General features: G+C 47.4%; 2 protein-coding genes across 5 annotated transcripts; one reads left to right on the top strand and one right to left on the bottom strand.

Annotated features, from left to right (window-relative positions):
• Positions 1 to 1,249: 1,249 nt before the first annotated feature.
• LOC119321057 (protein ALTERED PHOSPHATE STARVATION RESPONSE 1-like) lies at positions 1,250 to 3,562 on the top strand. Its single transcript, XM_037594908.1, has 4 exons — positions 1,250 to 2,186; positions 2,351 to 2,511; positions 2,625 to 2,848; positions 2,944 to 3,562. The coding sequence occupies exons 1-4, from the start codon at positions 1,310 to 1,312 to the stop codon at positions 3,560 to 3,562; spliced, it is 1,881 nt and encodes a 626-aa protein (XP_037450805.1). The 5' UTR covers positions 1,250 to 1,309.
• An 86-nt stretch (positions 3,563 to 3,648) lies between these two features.
• Positions 3,649 to 6,120, bottom strand: LOC119324214 (bZIP transcription factor RISBZ4-like). Of its 4 annotated transcripts, none has more exons than XM_037597979.1 (5): positions 5,761 to 6,120; positions 4,951 to 5,035; positions 4,554 to 4,707; positions 4,385 to 4,460; positions 3,649 to 4,295 (listed from the first exon to the last, which is right to left on the bottom strand). In XM_037597979.1, the coding sequence occupies exons 1-5, from the start codon at positions 5,917 to 5,919 to the stop codon at positions 3,855 to 3,857; spliced, it is 915 nt and encodes a 304-aa protein (XP_037453876.1). In that variant the 5' UTR covers positions 5,920 to 6,120; the 3' UTR covers positions 3,649 to 3,854. The 4 variants fall into 4 exon arrangements, with proteins under 4 accessions (XP_037453876.1, XP_037453874.1, XP_037453875.1 ...); XM_037597977.1 differs by having other exon boundaries at positions 4,951 to 5,056; positions 5,761 to 6,118; XM_037597978.1 differs by having other exon boundaries at positions 4,554 to 4,710; positions 5,761 to 6,117.
• Positions 6,121 to 21,250: the final 15,130 nt, after the last annotated feature.

The raw sequence follows: 21,250 nt of genomic DNA on the forward strand, positions 1-21,250 counted from the left end.
AGGGTCACATCGCCTCATCGAGCCATGCTCCCTCATCGTCTAGATTGGTTGAGGGGGAGGAGGAGAAGGAGGAGGAGGCCACACATGAAGAAATGGAGGAGGAGGATGAGAGCAACGGGGAGGAGGAGTACAATGAATATTATGGACCTCCAACAATTCAATCATCTCAAGCACCTCAACTGCCGAAGAGGAATCCGAAGAAGAAGGATTTGCTGAGTTCGGAGCCTTTCCAGAGACCGGTTCCTCGACGGTCCAACAAAAACACTGACGAGACTCGTTCAAAGAGGAACGAGGACCGTGCCTCCAAGAACAAGAGGGGAAGGATGACTTAAATTCTGCTATTCGATAGTTGGCTGTAGTTAAAAAGTCTAGTGGTTGTGAAACTATGTGTTTGCTATTTGAACTATGTGTTTGCTATTTGCGAAACTCCGTTTGCTATGTGGAACTAAGTTTTCTATTTGAACTAAGTTTATGTGGAACTCCATATGACATGTTTATGTGATGCCCAAGTTTAATTGTTTGAGATATGTTATTTTGACTCTATATCATTGCTGTTTTTGACTCTATATTATAGTTTGAGATCTGTTGTTTTTGAAAAGAAAAAAGAAATTGAACTTGAAAGGCAAGACCCTACCGCCAAGGACCCTAGCCGTAGAGTTAGACAGCCTACCGCCAGCCCCTATGGCGGTAGGTTGACCCTACCGCCAGGGCAATCGGTTTTTTCCTTACAGAAGGGTTTTGCCTCGAAAACCCTTGCACACCCTACCGCCAGGGCTTTTGGAGGTAGGGTTATACAGATTACCGCCAGTTTCCCTGGCGGTAAGGTGCTAATCCACGTCAGCACGTGGAGACGGCGGCCGTCCCCCTCCGTTGCACCCTACCGCCAGGGGCCCTGGCGGTAGGCTGTATAACCCTACCGCCCGAATCCCTGGCCGTAGGAAAAGGGTCAGATCCCGAAATTTTTTCTAACCGGGGTCAGATCCTGAATTTGTTTCCAATAAAGGTCAAAACACGAAATTTAGCCATCTAACGAAAGAATCACACTGTGTGAAGAGCTGCCACCATTTCTTGTCAGCGAGAGATTCTTTGCAAACCTGAGCTCTTCCATGTTTCCCTCAGCTTCAGTTCACCTCCCCAGGGAATTCTTCGTTTCTTGCAGAGACCCAACGCAACCAAAGCATCTCAAGACGTACTAATCCCTACTACAAGAACATGTAAACAGAACGAGACAGTAATCACGTCTGCCTTTCGTCCTCGTCCCGACTGACCCAACAACGGCAGCAGCAAGCAATCTGGCCTGCTGGGACCGATGGGCTGCTCCTCGTCGAAGAAGCTCGACGAGGAGGAGGCCGTGAAGACGTGCCACGACCGCCGGAGCTTCGTCAAGAAGGCGATCGCGCAGCGGGACCTCCTGGCCTCCTCCCACGTCGCCTACCTCCAGTCGCTCCGCCGCGTCTCGCTCGCGCTCTTCTACTGCCTCGCCGAGGACGAGCACCTCTACTTCCTGCAGGACACGTCCGCGCAGTGCACCCACCGCCCGTGCTCGCCGGAGAAGAGAGCCGTCCTCCTCGTCGTCAACCGCCTGAGGCAGGGAGGGGCGCCCGTGCACCCGCTGGTGGGGCGGTGGGACGGCGAGGCTGGAGCTGCCGAGGCCGCCGTGGTTGATGGGTTCTTCGGCGTGGATCCTCGGCTCTTCCGTCCTCCGGCGAACGACGTGCCGGTTTCCTCCCCGTCGCACCTGCCGTCGGCATGGGACGTGTTCTGGGTCGACCCCTTCTCTTCGCTGCCGACCGATCGCGTGGGCTATGCGAATCACGGCGTCCAAGAGATGGTGAATGCTGATCAAGAAGATGGTGAGATGCCGGAGCTGGAAGAAATAAGCGAGGATGGCAGCAATGGAGAAGGAGAATCAAAGGAGGAGGAGGCGCCTCGTCATGAGGTGGTAGTGGAGCCAAGGGAGCGAAAAGAAAAGAAGAAGATGGCGGGTGTGAGCAACAAGCTGAGGGTGCGGGAGAGCGCCGATGTTGAGCAGCAGAGCACCCCCGGCCGATTCACCGTGTTCGTCGACAGGCCGCCGGCGAGCGTGGCGGAGGCCATGAGGGACATCAAGGGCCATTTCTCGAAGATCGCCGAAACCGCCGGCGAGGTCTCGGTGCTGCTGGAGGTCGTTCCCTACCAGAAGAAAGGTACAGTCATGCAAAACCTCCTCCCCTATCTGAAGTCTGAACTTCTGAATTATACCCTGTCATGTCAGTCGCTCTTCTTCAAACTACTACTGTAGAACAGAGTGAATCATTCAGGCATGTGGTAGAGCTGTAGCATTGATCATTGCCCTCTTGTACGTAGACAGTTCAACCACCTGCTCTGAGAGGGGACGTCGATGGCGACGACGGCGGCGAGCGGGTCGGCGCCCGTGAACCTTCGCCGGAGCCATTCCAGCTCTTCCAGAGCCACAAGGAGAGCCTCGACAGGCTCTACGCGTGGGAGAAGAAGCTCTACGAGGAAGTCAGGGTACGTTCGATCGATCACACGCGCTTCTCTCCGAATTCAACTCTAATTCTCGTATAATCATCAGAAGTTCAAAACCAGTTAGGACGAAGATGTGATATGAAATGTGTTTCCAGGCAGGGGAGCGCGTCCGGCTGTCGTATGAGAAGAAGGTGGCGCAGCTGAGGAGCCAGGACGCCAACGGCGCGGAGCCGTTCGCCATCGAGAGGACCAGGGCCACCATCAGGGACCTCCGGACCAAGCTCAACATCTCCCTCGCCTCCGTCGACGCCGTGTCCCGGCGGATCGTCGCCGTCCGCGACGACGAGCTGCTGCCGCAGCTCGCTGAGCTCATCCGAGGGTACGTGTGTTTATTATGGCGTGCTCGATCGGTTCCCCCGACAATGGTGACGCCGCAAGTGTTTGATGGATGTTCCTCGTCGCTGTGCTGTTCAGGCTGGCAAGGATGTGGCGCGTGATCGGCGACGCGCACCGGGTGATGAAGCGCACGGCGGACGAGGCGAGCGCGCTCCTCTCATCCTCGGCCGCCGGGGCGGAGGGAGGCATCAGGGGCCCGCCGCCGCCGCCGGGGCCGACGCGCGCGGCCACGGCGGCGGGCGCGCTGGCGACGGAGCTCCGCGGCTGGCGCGCGGCGCTGGAGGCCTGGGCGGAGTCGCAACGCGGGTACGCGGCCGCGCTCTGGGGCTGGGCGCGGAGCTGCGTCAAGGACGGCGAGGACATGCCGCGGCTGATCGTGGCCTGGGCCCGCGCGGTCGAGGCCGTGGACGTGGACGCGGCGACCCGGGCCGTGGAGGGCGTCGCCGCGGAGGCGGCGGCCATCGCGGCGGCCGCGAGGCGGCGCAGCAGCAGCGCCGAGGAGGAGCCGCCGAACGAGGAGGAAGGGAAGCGGAGGGTCTGCGTCGGGCTGGCGGCCGCCCTTGGCGCCATCGCGGAGGCCGGCAGCCTGGCCTCCGCGGCGTACGGCGAGCTGGTGGCCGAGATGGACCAGAGGGAGCGCGAGGCAGAAATGGCGGGAAGGGACGACGAGCCGTCCATCCAAAACAACCCACCGTAGCCTGTAAATGAAATGGCGGGAAGGGAAAGTGCACCGTGTGTAATCTGTAAATGAAGCTTACCACTGACTGACAGATCACAGTTAACTGACATGGTCTTAGCATCATAAGCATGCATATACTCCGGGTAGAAAGTTCCATTACATAACTAGGCACCGCCAAGACAGAGAGTTATTACCGACTGACGCGACACGAGAGGACTCTGAAAAACTCAAGTCCGTCAAGAGTTTTCATCAGCTCAAACACTTCGACATAGGTAGGTACGCAGACAGGGAGGAGCGTGCATGCATGGCTTCACTTGGACATGGCGCCGTTGGAGCTGGAGTCCCAGCCCCAGACGTCGACGCCGTCGCTGCCGCCGCCGTGCTGCATCCGGCTGCTGTGCTCGAGGCTCTCGAGGCTGGCCATGCTCTGCATCGGCGAGCTCTGCACCTGCTCCGCCGGGGACAGGCTCCCGAAGCACGCGTCGTCGGCGCCGCCGGGGAGGAAGTCCAGCCCGGCCAGCACGTCCGGGACGCGGCACGGGTTCAGCGCCGCCGGGGAAAGCCCCAGGTGGCCCAGCCCGCACGACATCGCGCCGCGCGCCACCATGTCCTCCGCCAGCTTCACCTTGACCCGCAGCGCCTCCACGTCCGACTTGAGGATCCGGTTGTCCGTGACCGCCGTCGTGAACTGCTGGTTCGCGTCCGTCAGCTGCTTGAAGATCGACGCGTTGTCACCCCGGAGCTGATCCACCTGCAGCTCAGCCATTCACAAGTCAGAATGAACTCAACTGAACCTTGAAAACTACTCCTAGTCAGTACGCACGCCAGGGTGTAACTTACCTGCGTCTCCAGCTCAACCAAGTGAGCTTGCTTCCTCTTCCTCGACCGCCGCGCCGACTCCCGGTTCGACACCATCCTGTAGTAATTGGCAAACAAGGGTTTATGGTTTGAGCAGTGAATGAAGAACAGAAGGGAAAAAATGCATGATGGCTCGTGTTTCTTGATGTACCGTCTCATCCTCTTAACGTCCGTTGGGTTCGTGCCGTTGTCGCACAAGCCACCGTCGTCGAACATCGACTCGCTGTCGGAGTCCGAGCCGCTCGTGCCTCCGAAAGCTTGGCTCTCTTTGATACTTAGATTGGTGGCCGACGTGGGACTCGCTGCTGCTGCATAGATAGAGAATTCAACAGAGCATGAGCAAGACACACTAGTCATGTGTTGTAACCGAGTCTGGTTTAGACGCAACAGCACCTACTATGTCTGCCCAAAAATCTGAATATCATGTGATTCAGTGTGCAGTTTAGTACTGAAAACCATGGCACACAACAGTGAACCATTCTTCTTCTAAACACAATCATATGAACTCGCTGAAAACTGTGGAAGAGGAACTATGTTGGGTGTGTTACCATAGATTGACGACTGCGACTCGATTGTCGTGGAGACCGCGGGATGCCGTGCGCCGAGGTTCGGGGACTGAGGCCACAGGTGATTCTGAATGGTTCCATTGAGGGTCTGCTTAGTTGGGAAAAAACGAAAGAAATTCACTAGAGTGAAAGCATATTTTCTTAGTAGTACTCCTAGAAGATGCAAACGAAGAATACAGCTTTGCTATGCATGAGATGTTCTGATGTAGAGCTCCATTGGGTGACACTTGATTATGGTAGACTGTGGCAGAATTCAGATGTTTGACAAAATTTGGTAATCTTTTGGCTGAATTTCAGTCAAATTCAAACACAACTTTTGGTGTTGAAAAGCCAAAATCACCATAAAAGTCAATGATTTCAGTTGATGACCGAAATTCGAATGAAAGAAAAGAAAGACTGAACACACACACACACACTCCTAACTTTGGCATATGGGAATCTTTCAGCCACCTCCAAAATATAGTTATTTCTTTCTCAAGGATGTTAAGCATGTTGCTAAGAGGAAAAGGCTAGGCCGCATGGCCCGCATCTCATCCACAAGCCGCAGGTGCAATTAATTCTAGTCGGCAGGAATCATGCAAGCACCATCTCATGACATCAAGGGGAAAAATCTATGCATGTGTTGCGTATGATCATCAGAAATTCAGAACATGCCATGCCATGCCATAACCATCCAAAAAATCCATACTGGAGTATGTAGTACGCGCCACAGTTTGATCAGCCCCTCTGCTGCGCTACGTTACGGCACACGACACGAGCCAAGAGGAGATCGATCGAGGACGACGAACTCACCGAGTCGGCGAAGCCGAAGGCGCCGGAGAGGTCGGCGGCGGAGAAGAGGCCGTAGGGCCCGTTGGCGCCCGCGGCGGCGCTGCCGGGCTTCTGCTCGGCGGCGAGCCCCCGCCCGCGGATGAAGGCCTCCAGCTCCAGCTCCGACGCGCACTTCTTCATCGCCGATCGCTCGCTCGCTCGCTGCGCTGCCGCTGCGGAGAGTGGGGGAGGGAGGTGAGCTGAGGTGAGTTGCGGAGGAGTCTGGTGGGTGCTCCGGTACGTGGCGTCGGCGTCCGGTGCTTTTAGAGGGGAGATGCCGCGGTGAGGCGGAACGCTGGAGAAAAAGCTCTTTTCGGCGGTCGATCGATCGATCAATCAATCGGATAGAAAAAAAACCAAAGGAGAAGAAAGGTGGCTGGCTGGCTGGAAGGAGTGAAGTCGGGCGTGGAAAGCGGTTCGGCTCGTCTCTCGGGCGCGTTCTTCGGGGATATCTACGACTCTGCCACCCGACCGGCCGTATCCAGGCCGGGCACGCGGGACCACGGTTTTTTCCTTTTCTGGATCCTCGTCACCGCGAAATTGCTACGCAGCGCAAGAGAAAGTGACGTCCGTGCATGCGTGGGTGTCGAGCTCCGGTGGGTTCCTTGCTTTCAAGAAAATAAGAACATGTTGTAAAAGATTTTAAAACGCTCTTAGAGCGTCTACAGTGCACGCTCATCTCTCATTTCTTCGCGTATGCAGCCTTCCTCTCACGTCTGAACTTCCAAATCCATGCAAGCCCATTCAACGTGATCAAACTAAATATAGCATAGACCGGACATGGCAACCCCTCAACAGTGTGAGCCGCTCGAACTCCTCGATGCCTAGCCGCAATGCCTTGGCATTTTCGCGGTGTTGAAGGCGGCCGTCTATCTCCATCGCCTATCGCTACCTCCTTCTTCCTCGCGCGGTGAGTGGCCCCGCGCCTATTACTCGGTTATGCAGGCACGAGCATCCAATGTCATCCGAGATGAGCAGGGGTTGGAGGTGTTTGGTGCTACTAGCCACTGCTCGCCTCTCCAGGGGAGGACGCAGAGCATGAGTTGCCCCTTCGGCCTACCAGGGAGAGCTCATAACTTGACGTGCCGCCCCTATCCATTCACGACCGACGGAGGGCAATATGTAGGGCGAGCTATTCGCCATCCAGGGCGGAACTTGAGTCTGACATGGTGGCGAGCGCGTCCCATCTAAATGGCATCAGCCTCACTGCCGGTGCCGATCATGGTTGCGCGGGGAGGGGAACAGACGGGAAGAGGAGGAACTGGAGCGGAACGGTCGTGAGTGACGCTAGGGTTTGGTCCGGATGGGAATGTGATGGGGTTTTTGTGGGGTCATGGTGTGCCGGCTTGGACCGGTTCGACATGGCGGATTGCACACCCGGTAGATTGCCATTTGTGTCGCATTTGCAAGAGTTCTAACTAAACCTGGGCATCCTATGGGTCAGGTCGGGCTTTACCTCAACATCCCAAGCCCTAGCTCGGCATGGACCGACCCAAAACACATGAACAATGCACTTTTAAAATTTAAATAATTAACTTTAGGATATTTAAATGATATATTATAGCTATATTTCTAATAAAAGAGTGATCCGTGCCATATTCGGCCTTTTGGGTCTGGCTTCTGGCATAAAAGGTAAGCCCGAGCCTGCCTCGGATGTCGGGACACTTTATGTAGCTAGATCATTTTCTATTCTTTCTTCTAGGCAGCTTTACTCCAAAGAATTTTTTCTTCTTATCTTGACTTGATGTCATGAAATTGTAAACTACTCCCTCCGTTTTCCAAATACTTCTATAAGTCTTTTTAGAGATTTCAATAAAAAATACATACGAATGTATATAGACATATTTTAAAGTGTATTTTATTCCGTATGTAGTCCGCATTGGAATTAAAAAAACATATTTAGGAACGGACGGAGTACTACACTGTGTCCGTTCTATTGTAGACGAGTCTAGACATGACACAACGGCCCTTTTCCTTTCGAGAAAATTTTGAAACAACGGCCTCCGAACGTTCCAATAGCTGCTTCACGTCTAGGTTCACAGAAAACACACTCCGTTTCCAAAACGGCAGTAGTATCTTTGATGTCACCTTGTTCCACGCACGACCGACGTGTATCTTTTACGCCCCACCCACACCCCACACGCACGTAACGCGATAGAAAAGATGCCGGCCGGGCGAGGGCATTCTCGGCATCCGCATCCGATGAGATCGCCGATGCCCCCGCTAGCGACCAAACCGGCCACAAAAGACGAGGTCGGCGGGGCGAGCTGGACACCACGAGGACGGACCACGACGTCACCGGTGCAAAAGGCGGTGCACAGGTGTGAACGAACCCAGCGACAGCGAGCGGGGCATTCCGGACAATTCTCAGCCGCCGAGGAATGGGAGCTGACTCGGATCCGTGCCGACCTCCGGGGCCGCGAGGGCCGAGCACGTGGACTCTTCCGTCCCCAGTCACCTAGTTGTCTACCCGACAGTCCACTGACATGTGGGTCGCACTTGGCGGGACCGTGCACTCAGTGAGACGGGTGGGCTCAGGCGTGGGGGCAGAAGAGCTAGGCAGCCGTCGCATTGGCCACCACCAGCGGGAAGCAGGTACGCGCCAGCATCTCTGGATCCTCTGTGGCCACGCGGACGCAGAGACCCCTGTTACGCGCACACGTGTTGCGAGGCTAATGGGGGAACCGACGGCCTGGTGCAGGCTGCGGAGGCTGGAGCCGCGACGGTGAACCGCAGAGGATCCTGTGGGAGTTGGAGACGGGACGGGAGCGGTGGACGGGGACGGGGGCGTCCGAGTCAGGTGACGCACTTGGCCGAGTTGGCTGCTTTGTCCTCTTGCCCCCTCTCGCTCGCACCGTCGCACGTCTGCTATTTTTTTTTAAATAATACATTTTTAATTAATTTTCATAAATATTACGCTGGTAAATTTTTTTCAAAAATAATACACCGTGTCGGCCCACAGTAGGCCGATTGGAATCCAATCGGCCTACAGCTGGCCGACTGGCCCCTGTCGGCCCACTGTGGGCTGATTGGGTCCTGTCGGCCCACTGTGGGCCGACTGGAGCTAATTGACTCGCTGTGGGCTATATGTTTTTGCAAAAAAATTAGGCATAAAAAATATATGTTTTAAAAAATGTTAATCATGTAATTAAAAAATATTAAACATGTATAAAAAATGTTCCTGATGTATACAAAAAATTACAATATATATGAAAAAAGTTGACTAAAAATATATTTTAAAAAGTGTTAATCATGTATTTAAAAATTATTAAATGTGTGTATAAAAATGTTCCTTATCTATACAAAAAATATAGAATGTGTATGAAAAAAAGTTGACACCAAAATTTTTTTTGAAAAAAATGATAATCATGTATTTGGAAAAATGTTTAACGAGTACACAAAAATGTTTCATGTATTGGAATGAAAGGTTAAACGTGTATAAAAAAAGGTTCCAGCTCCGGATCCGGTATGGGAGCATCACGGACCTAAGTATGATTGGTTGCTCTTTTTGTATGGAACTAAAACATTTTTTCAAACATATTTTTTTGGTGTCAACTTTTTTTCATACACATTATTTATTTATTGTATAGATAAGGAATATTTTTTATACACACATTTAACAATTTTTAATCATGTATTTGAAAAAATGTCAACTTTTCAAACATATTTTTCAAACATATTTTTTTGGTGTCAACTTTTTTTCATACACATTCTATATTTTTTTGTATAAATAAGGAACATTTTTTATACACACATTTAACAATTTTTAAATACATGCTTAACACTTTTTAAATCATATTTTTTATGTCAACTTTTTCGCATATATATTGTTTATTTTTTGTATACATCAGGAGCATTTTTTATACACGTTTAACATTTTTAATTACATGATTAACATTTTTTTAAATATATATTTTTTATGCCTACTTTTTTTGCAAAAATAATTAGCCCACAGCGAGCGAATTAGCAATCAGCCAACAGTGGGCCGACAGGGGCCAGTCGGCCAGCTGTAGGCCGACTGGAATCCAATCGGCCTGCTGTGGGCCGACTAGGCCCAGTCGGCCTGCAGCGGGCCGACGGTGTATTATTTTTGAAATTTTTTATCCAGCGTAATATTTATGAAAATTAATAAAAAAATGTATTATTTAAAAAAAATAGCCGCACGTCTCACCAAACCAAAACCCTCCTCGCTCTTGTTTTATTTTGCCTCGTGTGTCTCTTTCATTTACTTAGGCCAACTCCACCGCGCGACCCTATCTTGTCCGGACCTATTTGTTTGGGGTAAAACAGATAAACCGGGTGACCCAGCACGCGGGAGCAAACGGACATTTGTCCGTTTTGTGTCCGCTTTTGACCCATCCGTGGCCCAAATTTGCGCCGCTTTTGGGGCGAAACGGACAGCGCGCGGACAGGCGGGACGCGCGCGCTTGTCCGTTCCTGGCCCGCACGTCGATGAAACAAAGCAACCCCTCCCCCCCTCCTCCCCCCTCCTCCCCCCGGCCCCTTTGGCGACATTCCCCCAAACCTTGCCTCGTCCCGCCCGTCTCACTCTCTCCCCCGTTCATGGTCGATGCCCTGCCGAACTCCGCTGGCTAATGCCGGTGATGGACGTGTAGACCGCTGGCTGATGCCGGCGATGGACGTGTAGGCCGCTGGCTTTGTTGCCGTCGTGCGTGATGAACTACGGTCGCAGGGCTTGGCATTTGAAATGTTTCTCTTTTTTTTAAATAGACGTGGACAGGATTGGGTAAAGGATGCGGTCGCGCGCTGGGCCACCGCATTCCCGGACAGGCCCGAACACGATCTTATTCCCCTGCCCAAACGAACAGAATCCGGACAAAATGGACATCCATTTAGGATCGCGCGATGGAGTTGGCCTTAGCTGATGCTTCACGGTCTAAAAACTCGCAGAGCCATCGACGACACGCATCCGACGCAGATAAAGTGACAAGGGAGCGTGAGTGTTGATGGATCGGTGACCGTCTGCTTAACGTAATGTTCCCGTTGACGCAAGCTTTGTACAGTGTAAAATGAACGCCGCGAGGGCTCCTTTGAGTACCAAAGGAATTGTATAGGATTTTTGAAGGATTCAAGTCCTTAGGAAATTATCTTAGCGATGGTCCTTTGATTCGTATGAGAATTTATTTTTACTATATTTTATAGGAAATCTAACATCCATTTTAATTTTTTTATAATTTCTTTATTTTTCTTGTGGCATCAAATACTCATTGCTAATTATATATGATTTCAGTGAGCATGCCACTCTTATATGTTTTCTATTCCTACATTTTTAAAATCCTACGAATCAAAAAGGCCCTAAAGAGATTGCATCGGGATTGGAGGCAGTAATATTTCTCCTTGCCATGTCATTCCAAACTACTAGTAAACGATTTTATTTTTATCTGCATATAGTCAAACTTTCCAAGAGCAAGGCAGATTATAAGGACCAAAGTATTATATTTTGCTGAGTTGAATGAGAAGAAGAGGAGAGAGATAGAAGGGAATCGAGTTGTAGATCAACAACTAACTACTGCACGGGCTCCAAGAAACATTGTCGAGTGTAATGTGGGTCATGTATTAATAAAATAGTAGTACTTCTTACTAACTACTCCCCCCATCCGGTGAGGAGTGTATGTTTGGTCTTAAAATTTGTCCACAAAGAGTGTACTTCTATCTTTTCAATGCACTTTAAAGTTAAAAAAATGCTTCTCTCTCGTCACACAGTAATCAATAACATTTTAACATGGTCTCCTTAATTTCTACATGCACTTAGAGCACATTGGTGGTTGGATAGTTATAGAGGTGAGAGATGGCGGTTTGCACCTTTTCAATGCATTTTTTATCCACTCCATAATTTGTCTTCAATTTCTACATGTACATTTTTCACCGGACGGATGGAGTAAGATTTTATACATGTTTTTTTGTTGATAAAAGCTACTATATACATCTCGCGATTAACGCCCTGTTTGGAATCGCGCCGCTCCACAACTCCGCTCCCGGAGCGGGCGAAGCTGCAGTTGAAAATCACGGAGTTGCAGTATCCTGGCTCCGCAGATTCGGGGAGTGGTTAGGTTGCCGAAGAGGGCCTAAGTTGACTGCATGTGACGTGGCAACTTTATATATATCCGGTTATCGATTATACTATTAACCATGCTCCAAAGCTTGACCAACTTTAAAGAGAAAATAATATCAACATTCATATTAAAATATCAATATCGTTAGATGCATCATGAAATTAATTTTCATACTATATAACTTTAATATTGCTGGTACCAATACTTTAAATTATAAATTTGGTCAAACTTTGTGTAGTTTGACTTTAAATAAATCTTAGAGTGAAGTGTGTTGTAGGTTCTAAACTATTTTGGGGTGTCATGTAGGTCCTCAAACTATGAAAATCGGCATCGAGGTCCTCGAAGTGCAGTAAGTGTGTCATTTAGGTTCAAAATTTGTCTGACCCCGCCTGACAGCCCAGCTGCCAGCTGGCGTCGTTGACCTGTGACGCGTCGGCTAGGGGGGGGGGGAAGGTAACCGCCGGTGACAGAATTATACAAATAAACTAAAATAAATTCCAGGTAATGGTAAATGCACTTCGCGGACATTTTTTCACATTCGCGAACATTTTTTCAAATTTATCATTCGCAAAAAATATTGGTGGTTTGCGAACATATTTTATTTTCTTTTAGAATTTATCGTTGGCAAACATTTTTTAGGGTCGCAGATATTTTTCCAAATTCATCGTGTGCAAACTTTTTTTAAAGTCACGAACATTTTTCCATATTTGCAAACAATATTTCTAGTTCAGGAACATCTTTTCAAATTTATGATTCGCAAACATTTTTTTAAGGTCGTGAACACTTTTTACATATTCGCAAACAATATTTGTGATCCATGGACATATTTTCAAATTTATATTTTGTGAATACCTTCTTAAAGTTGCGAACATTTCTAAAATTTATCGTTCAAGAACATATTTTATTTTCTTTTAAAATTTATCTTTCACAAACATTTTTGTAAAGTGGCAACATTTTTTCCAAATTCTTTATTCACGAACTTTTTTTTTCCAGATTCATTGTTCTCGAACATTTTTTTGAAGTCGTGATATTTTTTCATATTTGCGAACATTTTTCTAAACAAATGAACATTTTTAAGTCATGAACATTTTACCACCTTCACAAACATCTTTTTTTAAACCATGAATTTGAATTTATTTGCATATTCCCCTCACCGGTGGTTGCCTCGCGAGGCCCCTGTCTGACATGTCATAGGTCAATGGCGCCAGCCGGCCGACCAGGCAGGGGCGGACAGATTATGGACCTGAATGTTACACTTACTGCACTTTGAGGACCTGGATGCCCTTCATAATTTGATGACCTATACGACACCCTTGAAATACTTCCGGGACCTACTATGCACTTCACTCCTTATATGTGGATTAAAAAGAAAAACAGAGTGAGTACTATTAGGAAGTTGTTGACTTCTTTCGGTAACTCGATGATTGTGCATTGTGCTTGGGAAAGCAGAGCTGCAATATTTGTTGGCCGGAGCTAATTACAAGGGAAAACTTTTTGTGGAGTGGCATATGATCATCTTGTGACTTCTTGATCCCCTCTCTTGTGACGGACATGACTATTGTTCAATAGTGTTGGAAATATGCTCTAGAGGCAATAATAAAATGATTATTATTATATTTCCTTGTTCATGATAATTGTCTTTTATTCATGCTATTATTGTGTTATCCGGAAATCGTAATACATGTGTGAATACATAGACCATAACATGTCCCTAGTAAGCCTCTAGTTGACTAGCTCGTTGATCAATAGATAGTCATGGTTTCCTGACTATGGACATTGGATGTCGTTGATAACGGGATCACATCATTAGGAGAATGATGTGATGGACAAGACCCAATCCTATGCATAGCACAAGATCGTGTAGTTCGTTTGCTAGAGCTTTTCCAATGTCAAGTATCTTTTCCTTAGAACATGAGATCGTGTAACTCCCGGATACCGTAGGAGTGCTTTGGGTGTACCAAACGTCACAACGTAACTGGGTGACTATAAAGGTGCACTACAGGTATCCCCGAAAGTGTCTGTTGGGTTGACACAGATCGAGACTGGGATTTGTCACTCCGTATGACGGAGAGGTATCTCTGGGCCCACTCGGTAATGCATCATCATAATGAGCTCAAAGTGACCAAATGTTTGCTCACGGGATCATGCATTACGGTACGAGTAAAGTGACTTGCCGGTAACGAGATTGAACGAGGTATTGGGATACCGACGATCGAATCTCGGGCAAGTAACGTACCGATTGACAAAGGGAATTGTATACGGGGTTACTTGAATCCTCGACATCGTGGTTCATCCGATGAGATCATCGAGGAGCATGTGGGAGCCAACATGGGTATCTAGATCCCGTTGTTCGTTATTGACCGGAGAGTCGTCTCGGTCATGTCTGCGTGTCTCCCGAACCCGTAGGGTCTACACACTTAAGGTTCGGTGACGCTAGGGTTGTAGAGATATGAGTATGCAGTAATCCAAAAGTTGTTTGGAGTCCCGAATGAGATCCCGGACGTCACGAGGAGTTCCGGAATGGTCCGGAGGTAAAGAATTATATATAGGAAGTCAAGTTTCGGCCATCGGAAAAGATTCGGGTGTCACTGGTATTGTATCGGGACCACCGGAAGGGTCCCGGGGGTCAACCGGATGGGGCCACCTATCCCGGAGGGCCCCATGGGCTGAAGTAGGAGGGGAACCAACCCCTGGTGGGCTGGTGCGCCCCCCTTGGGCCCCCCTGCACCTAGGGTTGGAAACCCTAGGGGTGGGGGGCGCCTCCACTTGGCTTGGGGGGCAAGCCACCCCCCTTGGCCGCCGCCTCCCCTTGGAGATTGCATCTCCTAGGGCCGGCGCCCCCCCTTAGGGTGCCTATATAAAGAGGGGGGAGGGCAGCCGCACCCATGCTCTTGGCGCCTCCCTCTCCCTCTGCTACACCTCTCCCTCTCGTAAGTGCTTGGCGAAGCCCTGCTGAGATCGCTGTTGCATCCACCACCATGCCGTCGTGTTGCTGGATCTTCATCAACCTCTCCTTCCCCCTTGCTGGATCAAGAAGGAGGAGACGTCTTCCCAACCGTACGTGTGTTGAACACGGAGGTGCTGTCCGTTCAGCACTAGGATCATCGATGATTTGGATCACGACGAGTACGACTCCCTCAACCCGGTTCTCTTGAACGCTTCCGCTCGCGATCTACAAGGGTATGTAGATGCACTCTTCTCTCACGTTGCTAGATGAACTCATAGATTTATCTTGGTGAAAGCGTAGAAATTTTTTATTTTCTGCAATGTTCCCCAACAGTGGCATCATGAGCTAGGTCTATGTGTAGTTCTCTTTCCACGAGTAGAACACAAATTTGTTATGGGCGTAGATGTTGTCAACTTTCTTGCCACTACTAGTCTTACTAGAAGAACGCCCGTGCGTTGCAACGGGGCCACATTAACTTTAAGAGTTCAATATTACGACATTGACGACCTTTTTTACCATCAAATCCTCACACACACACAGACACACACTCTCCCTCCGTCTTCCTCACTCTCTATCCCCCTCTCCCTCTCTCTCTAACACACACATATCCATCTTATTGGGTACGGGACCATAATTCATCTATTTCACACATACACGCTAGTGCATAACAATATGGATTATGTGTATTATATTTGCCACCAGAACTGAGGGAATTAATTTCATGTAAATCGACCAGCCACAGCTCCAAGAATACGCGGACGAGGTGGCTCGGGTCGGCGTCGGCGCCGTCCAGCGCGGGCCACGGGCCCGCTTCCAAGTGCACGTGCAATGCATGTCTTCACAAATATTATAACCAGATGTGAGAAATCACATGCATAGAAAAGACATTCTGATAGCAATCCAAATACCATACTCAATTGAATACCTAACTTGGACAATACTCTTATTTCTATGCGCCAAAAAAATGGAATAGCAAAGCTAAGTATGCCTACATACGCTCAGATTATATATAAGAATCTTGCGTGAACAATTGCAACAAAGCACTAAGCAGCGATAAATTTAAATAAAAAATCCATTAACTATGCAGGCAACAGGCTTGTTACAACATAGAGAGATAGGAAAATGTCACCTCCAGTAATGTAGCGCAAAGGAGTGGAACGAAGCATGAATGAGCGGTTGTCTGTTCTTCTCCATGTACATGGATCAGCAGTAGAGGCCAAGTATATAAGTACTTGACCGAACTCCACACTCCACTCTTCGTGTACGGAGAGCCATGTCACCTTCTCGCCGCTGCAGCATGGGAGGACGGCTGGTTCACGTGACCCTCCAGCTGGGGGATCCATGGTGGCTGACCGTCGAGCTCGAGGCAGAGAAGTTGAGGGCAGTAGTGGCGAGATCCATGCCGGCCAACCGGGCGAAGAGGAGGTCGTCGGGGAGGGACACATCCGCAAGATCCGGTCACCACGCGACCTGAAGAGCAACAGTGATCTTCACAAAGCTGTAGGCCGACGGCGTGCTCCATCCCCTGCGATGGGGTGACCATGGCGGTGGCCACAGCTCCTCATGCTCGCCTCGATCTTGGCGACACACCCTGAGTGTAGGAGGCAGCAACGACCTCGACGAAATCATGGCCTCCATCCCGGAACGCAATCATGTCGCTCTAAATAAATGGATTCAATCATGTGACTCTAATTACTTCGGATTGTTATGTGCACACTAAGCGGGGTGCAGTTAGGAAAGAAAATATTCTCTAATTAAAGTGATTGAGTGATTTAAGGTAAGGTTAATCAATTTAGATTTGATTTTTAGTGATTGTTAGTAAAGTACGATGCGTCTTTAAAATCTTTTGTTTGTTTCCTTAAAATATATTATTTGTTTCCTAAAGAAATTTGTAATAATGGAAGATATCGGTTGATTTGGATAAGTTAGTAAATTTAAATCCGTGATTGCGTGCACGTTTGGAAAGTGCTGATCTCCACAAGCTGTAGGCCGACGGCGTGCTCCATCCCCTGCGATGAGGTGACCATGGCGGTGGCCACAGCTCCTCATGCTCGCCTCGATCTCGGCGACATACCCTGAGTGTAGGAGGCAGCAACGACCTCGACGAAATCATGGCCTCCATCCCGGAACGCAATCATGTCGCTCTAAATAAATGGATTCAATCATGTAACTCTAATTACTTCGGATTGTTATGTGCACACTAAGCGAGGTGCAGTTAGGAAAGAAAATGTTTTCTAATTAAAGTGATTGAGTGATTTAAGGTAAGGTTAATTAATTTAGATTTGATTTTTAGTGATTATTAGTAAAGTATGATGTGTCTTTAAAATCTTTTATTTGTTTCCTTAAAATCTATTATTTGTTTCCTAAAGAAATTTGCAATAATGGAAGGTATCGGTTGATTTGGATAAGTTAGTAAATTTAGATCCGTGATTGCGTGCACGTTTGGAAAGTCCTGATTTGCAAGGAAAGAGCTGAGGGGTAAATAAACCAGTGAATAAGAAACCATCATCGAAAAAAATCTACGACGGTTAACCTACGGAAAAAAACCGGACGAAAGTGGTGGGACGAAAAAAAACCTGGAAGCGAGACTACCAACTGCTCCATTAGGAGTAGAGATTTTGCTTCAGCGGTATCGTGGGGTGAAGCGGCCCGGACCGACCTTACACGCACGCTTACGTGAGACAGGTTCCACCGACTGACATGCACTAGTTGCATAAGGTGGCTAGCGGGTGTCTGTCTCTCGCACTTCAGTTGGAGCGGATTCGATGAAAAAGGTCCTTATGAAGGGTAAATAGAAGTTGACAAATCATGTTGTGGCTTTTACGTAGGTAAGAAAACGTTCTTGCTAGAACCCTATTGCAGCCACGTAAAACATGCAACAACAATTAGAGGAGAGTCAATTACACCACTGGTGCTTAAACTTGGCTAGAAAAGTCACTTTAGTGCTAAAACTTGTGGCGTACATTGAACGAGTGCTAGAACTTGGCTCGGACGTCCATATACGGTGCAAATCCTGCTCATATACGCCCGCGGTGCTGACATGGCACTGTATATATCTACTCTGCCAACATGGCAGTGATTCGGTCCCACTTGTCAGCTAGCAGTACGAATTATTAATATAGTTGCCTGTGTGGCATCGGCTGGATCCCACCTGTCAGACAAAGAATACAAATAACAGAAAAAAGTAAACATATTATATACACCGCCAAGGTTCGAACTCGTGAACACGGCGTTACGAGCGAGCGCCAATAGCGAACCAGCCAAGTAAATTTCATTAACTAACAAGATGCGCATCCTTCTTATCTTTTCAGAATCAAACGGGCTACTGCCATTGCCGGCCATTTTGTACTGTTATTTTCTTATAGAAATTTGTAAAACATATGTAAATTATGATCGTGTGTTACAAATACTATATACGTAAATAAAATATATTACATAATAAATATTCATATTAATTTAAAAATTATTCAGTCACGTATGAAATATGCATATAATTAAATTATGAATTAAAAACTTCAACAATTTACATGTTTAATAAAAATATTAATGTAATTTTTAATTTTTCTATCTATCTAATTAAATTATCATATGAGTTTAAAAATATTCACTGTTTTAATAATATAATCATGTAGTGCACAAAAGTGTTCAACCTTTAAGAATTTTTATGTTGCTTTAAAAAGTGTTCACATGTTTTTATAAAGTTAATGTTTTTTTATAAAGAACAATATTTTCTTTAATTAAAAATAAATATGAGCCTAGAGTGCGCACAAATTGCAGATCGTCAATTAAATTTTGTTACCTTTTAATAATTCATATTTTTTAAGTTAAATGAATATGTTTTCAAATAATATGTGATTATTTTAATTTATGCTAGTTCCTTCTTCTTTGGATAACAATTTCAATGTAGGATGTTTGGTTGAAAGGATATAAAACATATGTATGCACTGATATTAAAATATCAAAAGTTATTGGTCATGTAGCTCTTAGAAAAAGAGTTATTTGTCTTGTTGGGTAGCCACGCGCACTGGGAAAAGTTTTGTTATGGTTTGAACGGCCACTACTTACTTTTCCTTTGGATTAAACATATGAAGGCTCTGCGTCCAGTTATGATAACTAAGGTCGTTTGCCCAGTTGGCTAGACCTGAGTGCATGTAAGGCCAAGGTTGCTGGTTCGAAACAGGAGAACGTAGTGTATTTTTTTTCTTGTTAATATTATATATGCTCTTTGACTCACAGGTGGGACCCAATCACTGCCACATGGGCAGAGTATAGATGTACAAAGCCATGTCAGAGCCGCACGCGTATACGAGCAAGATTTGCACCGTATATGCACGCCTCAACCAAGCTCTAGCACCCGTTCAATGTATGCCGCAAGTTTTAGCACTAAAGTGATTTTTCATGTCAAGTTGAAGTACCGGTGGTGTAATTGACTCATTAGAGGACGTCTAACTTGCTTTTGCAGCATATGCCTTGTGATGTGATATGGCCAAAAGTTGTGATGAATGATATATATGTGATGTATGAGATCATGTTCTTGTAATAGGAATCATGACTTGCATGTCGATGAGTATGACAACCGGCAGGAGCCATAGGAGTTGTCTTAATTATTTATGACCTGTGTGTCAATGATTTAACGCCATGTGATTACTTTACTTTATTGCTAAACCGTTAGCCATAGTAGTAGAAGTAATAGTTGGCGAGCAACTTCATGGAGACACGATGATGGAGATCATGGTGTCATGCCGGTGACAAAGATGATCATGAAGCCCCGAAGATGGAGATCAAAGGAGCTATATGATATTGGCCATATCATGTCACTATTTGATTGCATGTGATGTTTATCATGTTTTTGCATCTTGTTTACTTAGAACGACGGCAGTAAATAAGATGATCCCTCATAATAATTTCAAGAAAGTGTTCACCCTAACTGTGCGCCGTTGCGAAAGTTCGTTGTTTCGAAGCACCACGTGATGATCGGTGTGATAGATTCTAACGTTCACATACAACGGGTGTAAGATAGATTTACACATGCAAAACACTTAGGTTAACTTGACGAGCCTAGCATGTACAGACACGGCCTCGGAACACAGAGACCGAAAGGTCGAACATGAGTCGTATGGAAGATACGATCAACATGGAGATGTTCACCGATGATGACTAGTCCGTCTCACGTGATGATCGGACACGGCCTAGTCGACTCGGATCATGTAACACTTAGATGACTAGAGGGATGTCTAATTTGAGTGGGAGTTCATTAAATAATTTGATTAGATGAACTTAATTATCATGAACTTATTCTGAAAACCTTTGCAAATATGTCTTGTAGATCAAATGGCCAACGCTCATGTCAACCTCAACTTCAACGCATTCCTAGAGAAAACCAAGCTGAAAGATGACGACAGCAACTATACGGACTGGGTCCGGAACCTGAGGATCATCCTCATAGCTGCCAAGAAAGCATATGTCCTAGAAGGACCGCTAGGTGAAGCACCCATCCCAGAGAACCAAGACGTTATGAACGCTTGGCAGTCACGTGCTGATGATTACTCCCTCGTTCAGTGCAGCATGCTTTACAGCTTAGAACCGGGGCTCCAAAAGCGTTTTGAGAAACACGGAGCATATGAGATGTTCGAGGAGCTGAAAATGGTTTTCCAAGCTCATGCCCGGGTCAAGAGATATGAAGTCTCCGACAAGTTCTATAGTTGTAAGATGGAGGAAAATAGTTCTATCAGTGAGCACATACTCAAAATGTCTGGGTTGCACAACCGCTTGTCCCAGCTGGACATTAACCTCTCGGACAAGGCGGTCATTGACAGAATCCTTCAGTCGCTCCCACCTAGCTACAAGAGCTTTGTAATGAACTACAATATGTAGGGGATGGTGAAAACTATTCCTGAAGTATTTTCAATGCTGAAGTCAGCTGAGGTAGAAATCAAAAAGGAACATCAAGTGTTGATGGTCAATAAAACCACTAAGTTCAAGAAAGGCAAGGGCAAGAAGAACTTCAAGAAGGACGGCAAGGAAGTTGCCGCACCCGGTAAGCCAGTTGCCAGGAAGAAGTCAAAGAATGGACCCAAGCCTGAGACTGAGTGCTTTTATTGCAAAGGGAAGGGTCACTGGAAGCAGAACTGCCCCAAATACTTAGCGGACAAGAAGGCCGGCAACACAAAAGGTATATGTGATATACATGTAATTGATGTGTACCTTACCAGTGCTTGTAGTAGCTCCTGGGTATTTGATACCGGTGCCATTTCTCATATTTGTAACTCAAAGCAGGAGTTGCAGAATAAGCGGAGACTGGCGAAGGACAAGGTGACGATGCGCGTCGGGAATGGTTCCAAGGTCGATGTGATCGCCGTTGGCACGCTACCTCTACATTTACCTACGGGATTAGTTTTAAACCTCAATAATTGTTATTTAGTGCCAGCTTTGAGCATGAACATTGTATCTG

Source organism: Triticum dicoccoides, chromosome 6B (genome assembly GCF_002162155.2).
Source record: "Triticum dicoccoides isolate Atlit2015 ecotype Zavitan chromosome 6B, WEW_v2.0, whole genome shotgun sequence".
NCBI lineage: Eukaryota > Viridiplantae > Streptophyta > Magnoliopsida > Poales > Poaceae > Triticum > Triticum dicoccoides.

Coding starts and splice junctions, on each gene's coding strand:
- LOC119324214 (XM_037597975.1), bottom strand. CDS start 5,919: ATGAAGAAGTGCGCGTCGGAGCTGGAGCTGGAGGCCTTCATCCGCGGG. Junction 4,711..4,950: donor GTCGCAGTCGTCAATCTATG/GTAACACACCCA, acceptor CTATCTATGCAG/CAGCAGCGAGTCCCACGTCG. Junction 4,461..4,553: donor GACGTTAAGAGGATGAGACG/GTACATCAAGAA, acceptor CAATTACTACAG/GATGGTGTCGAACCGGGAGT.
- LOC119321057 (XM_037594908.1), top strand. CDS start 1,310: ATGGGCTGCTCCTCGTCGAAGAAGCTCGACGAGGAGGAGGCCGTGAAG. Junction 2,512..2,624: donor AGCTCTACGAGGAAGTCAGG/GTACGTTCGATC, acceptor ATGTGTTTCCAG/GCAGGGGAGCGCGTCCGGCT. Junction 2,849..2,943: donor CTCGCTGAGCTCATCCGAGG/GTACGTGTGTTT, acceptor TGTGCTGTTCAG/GCTGGCAAGGATGTGGCGCG.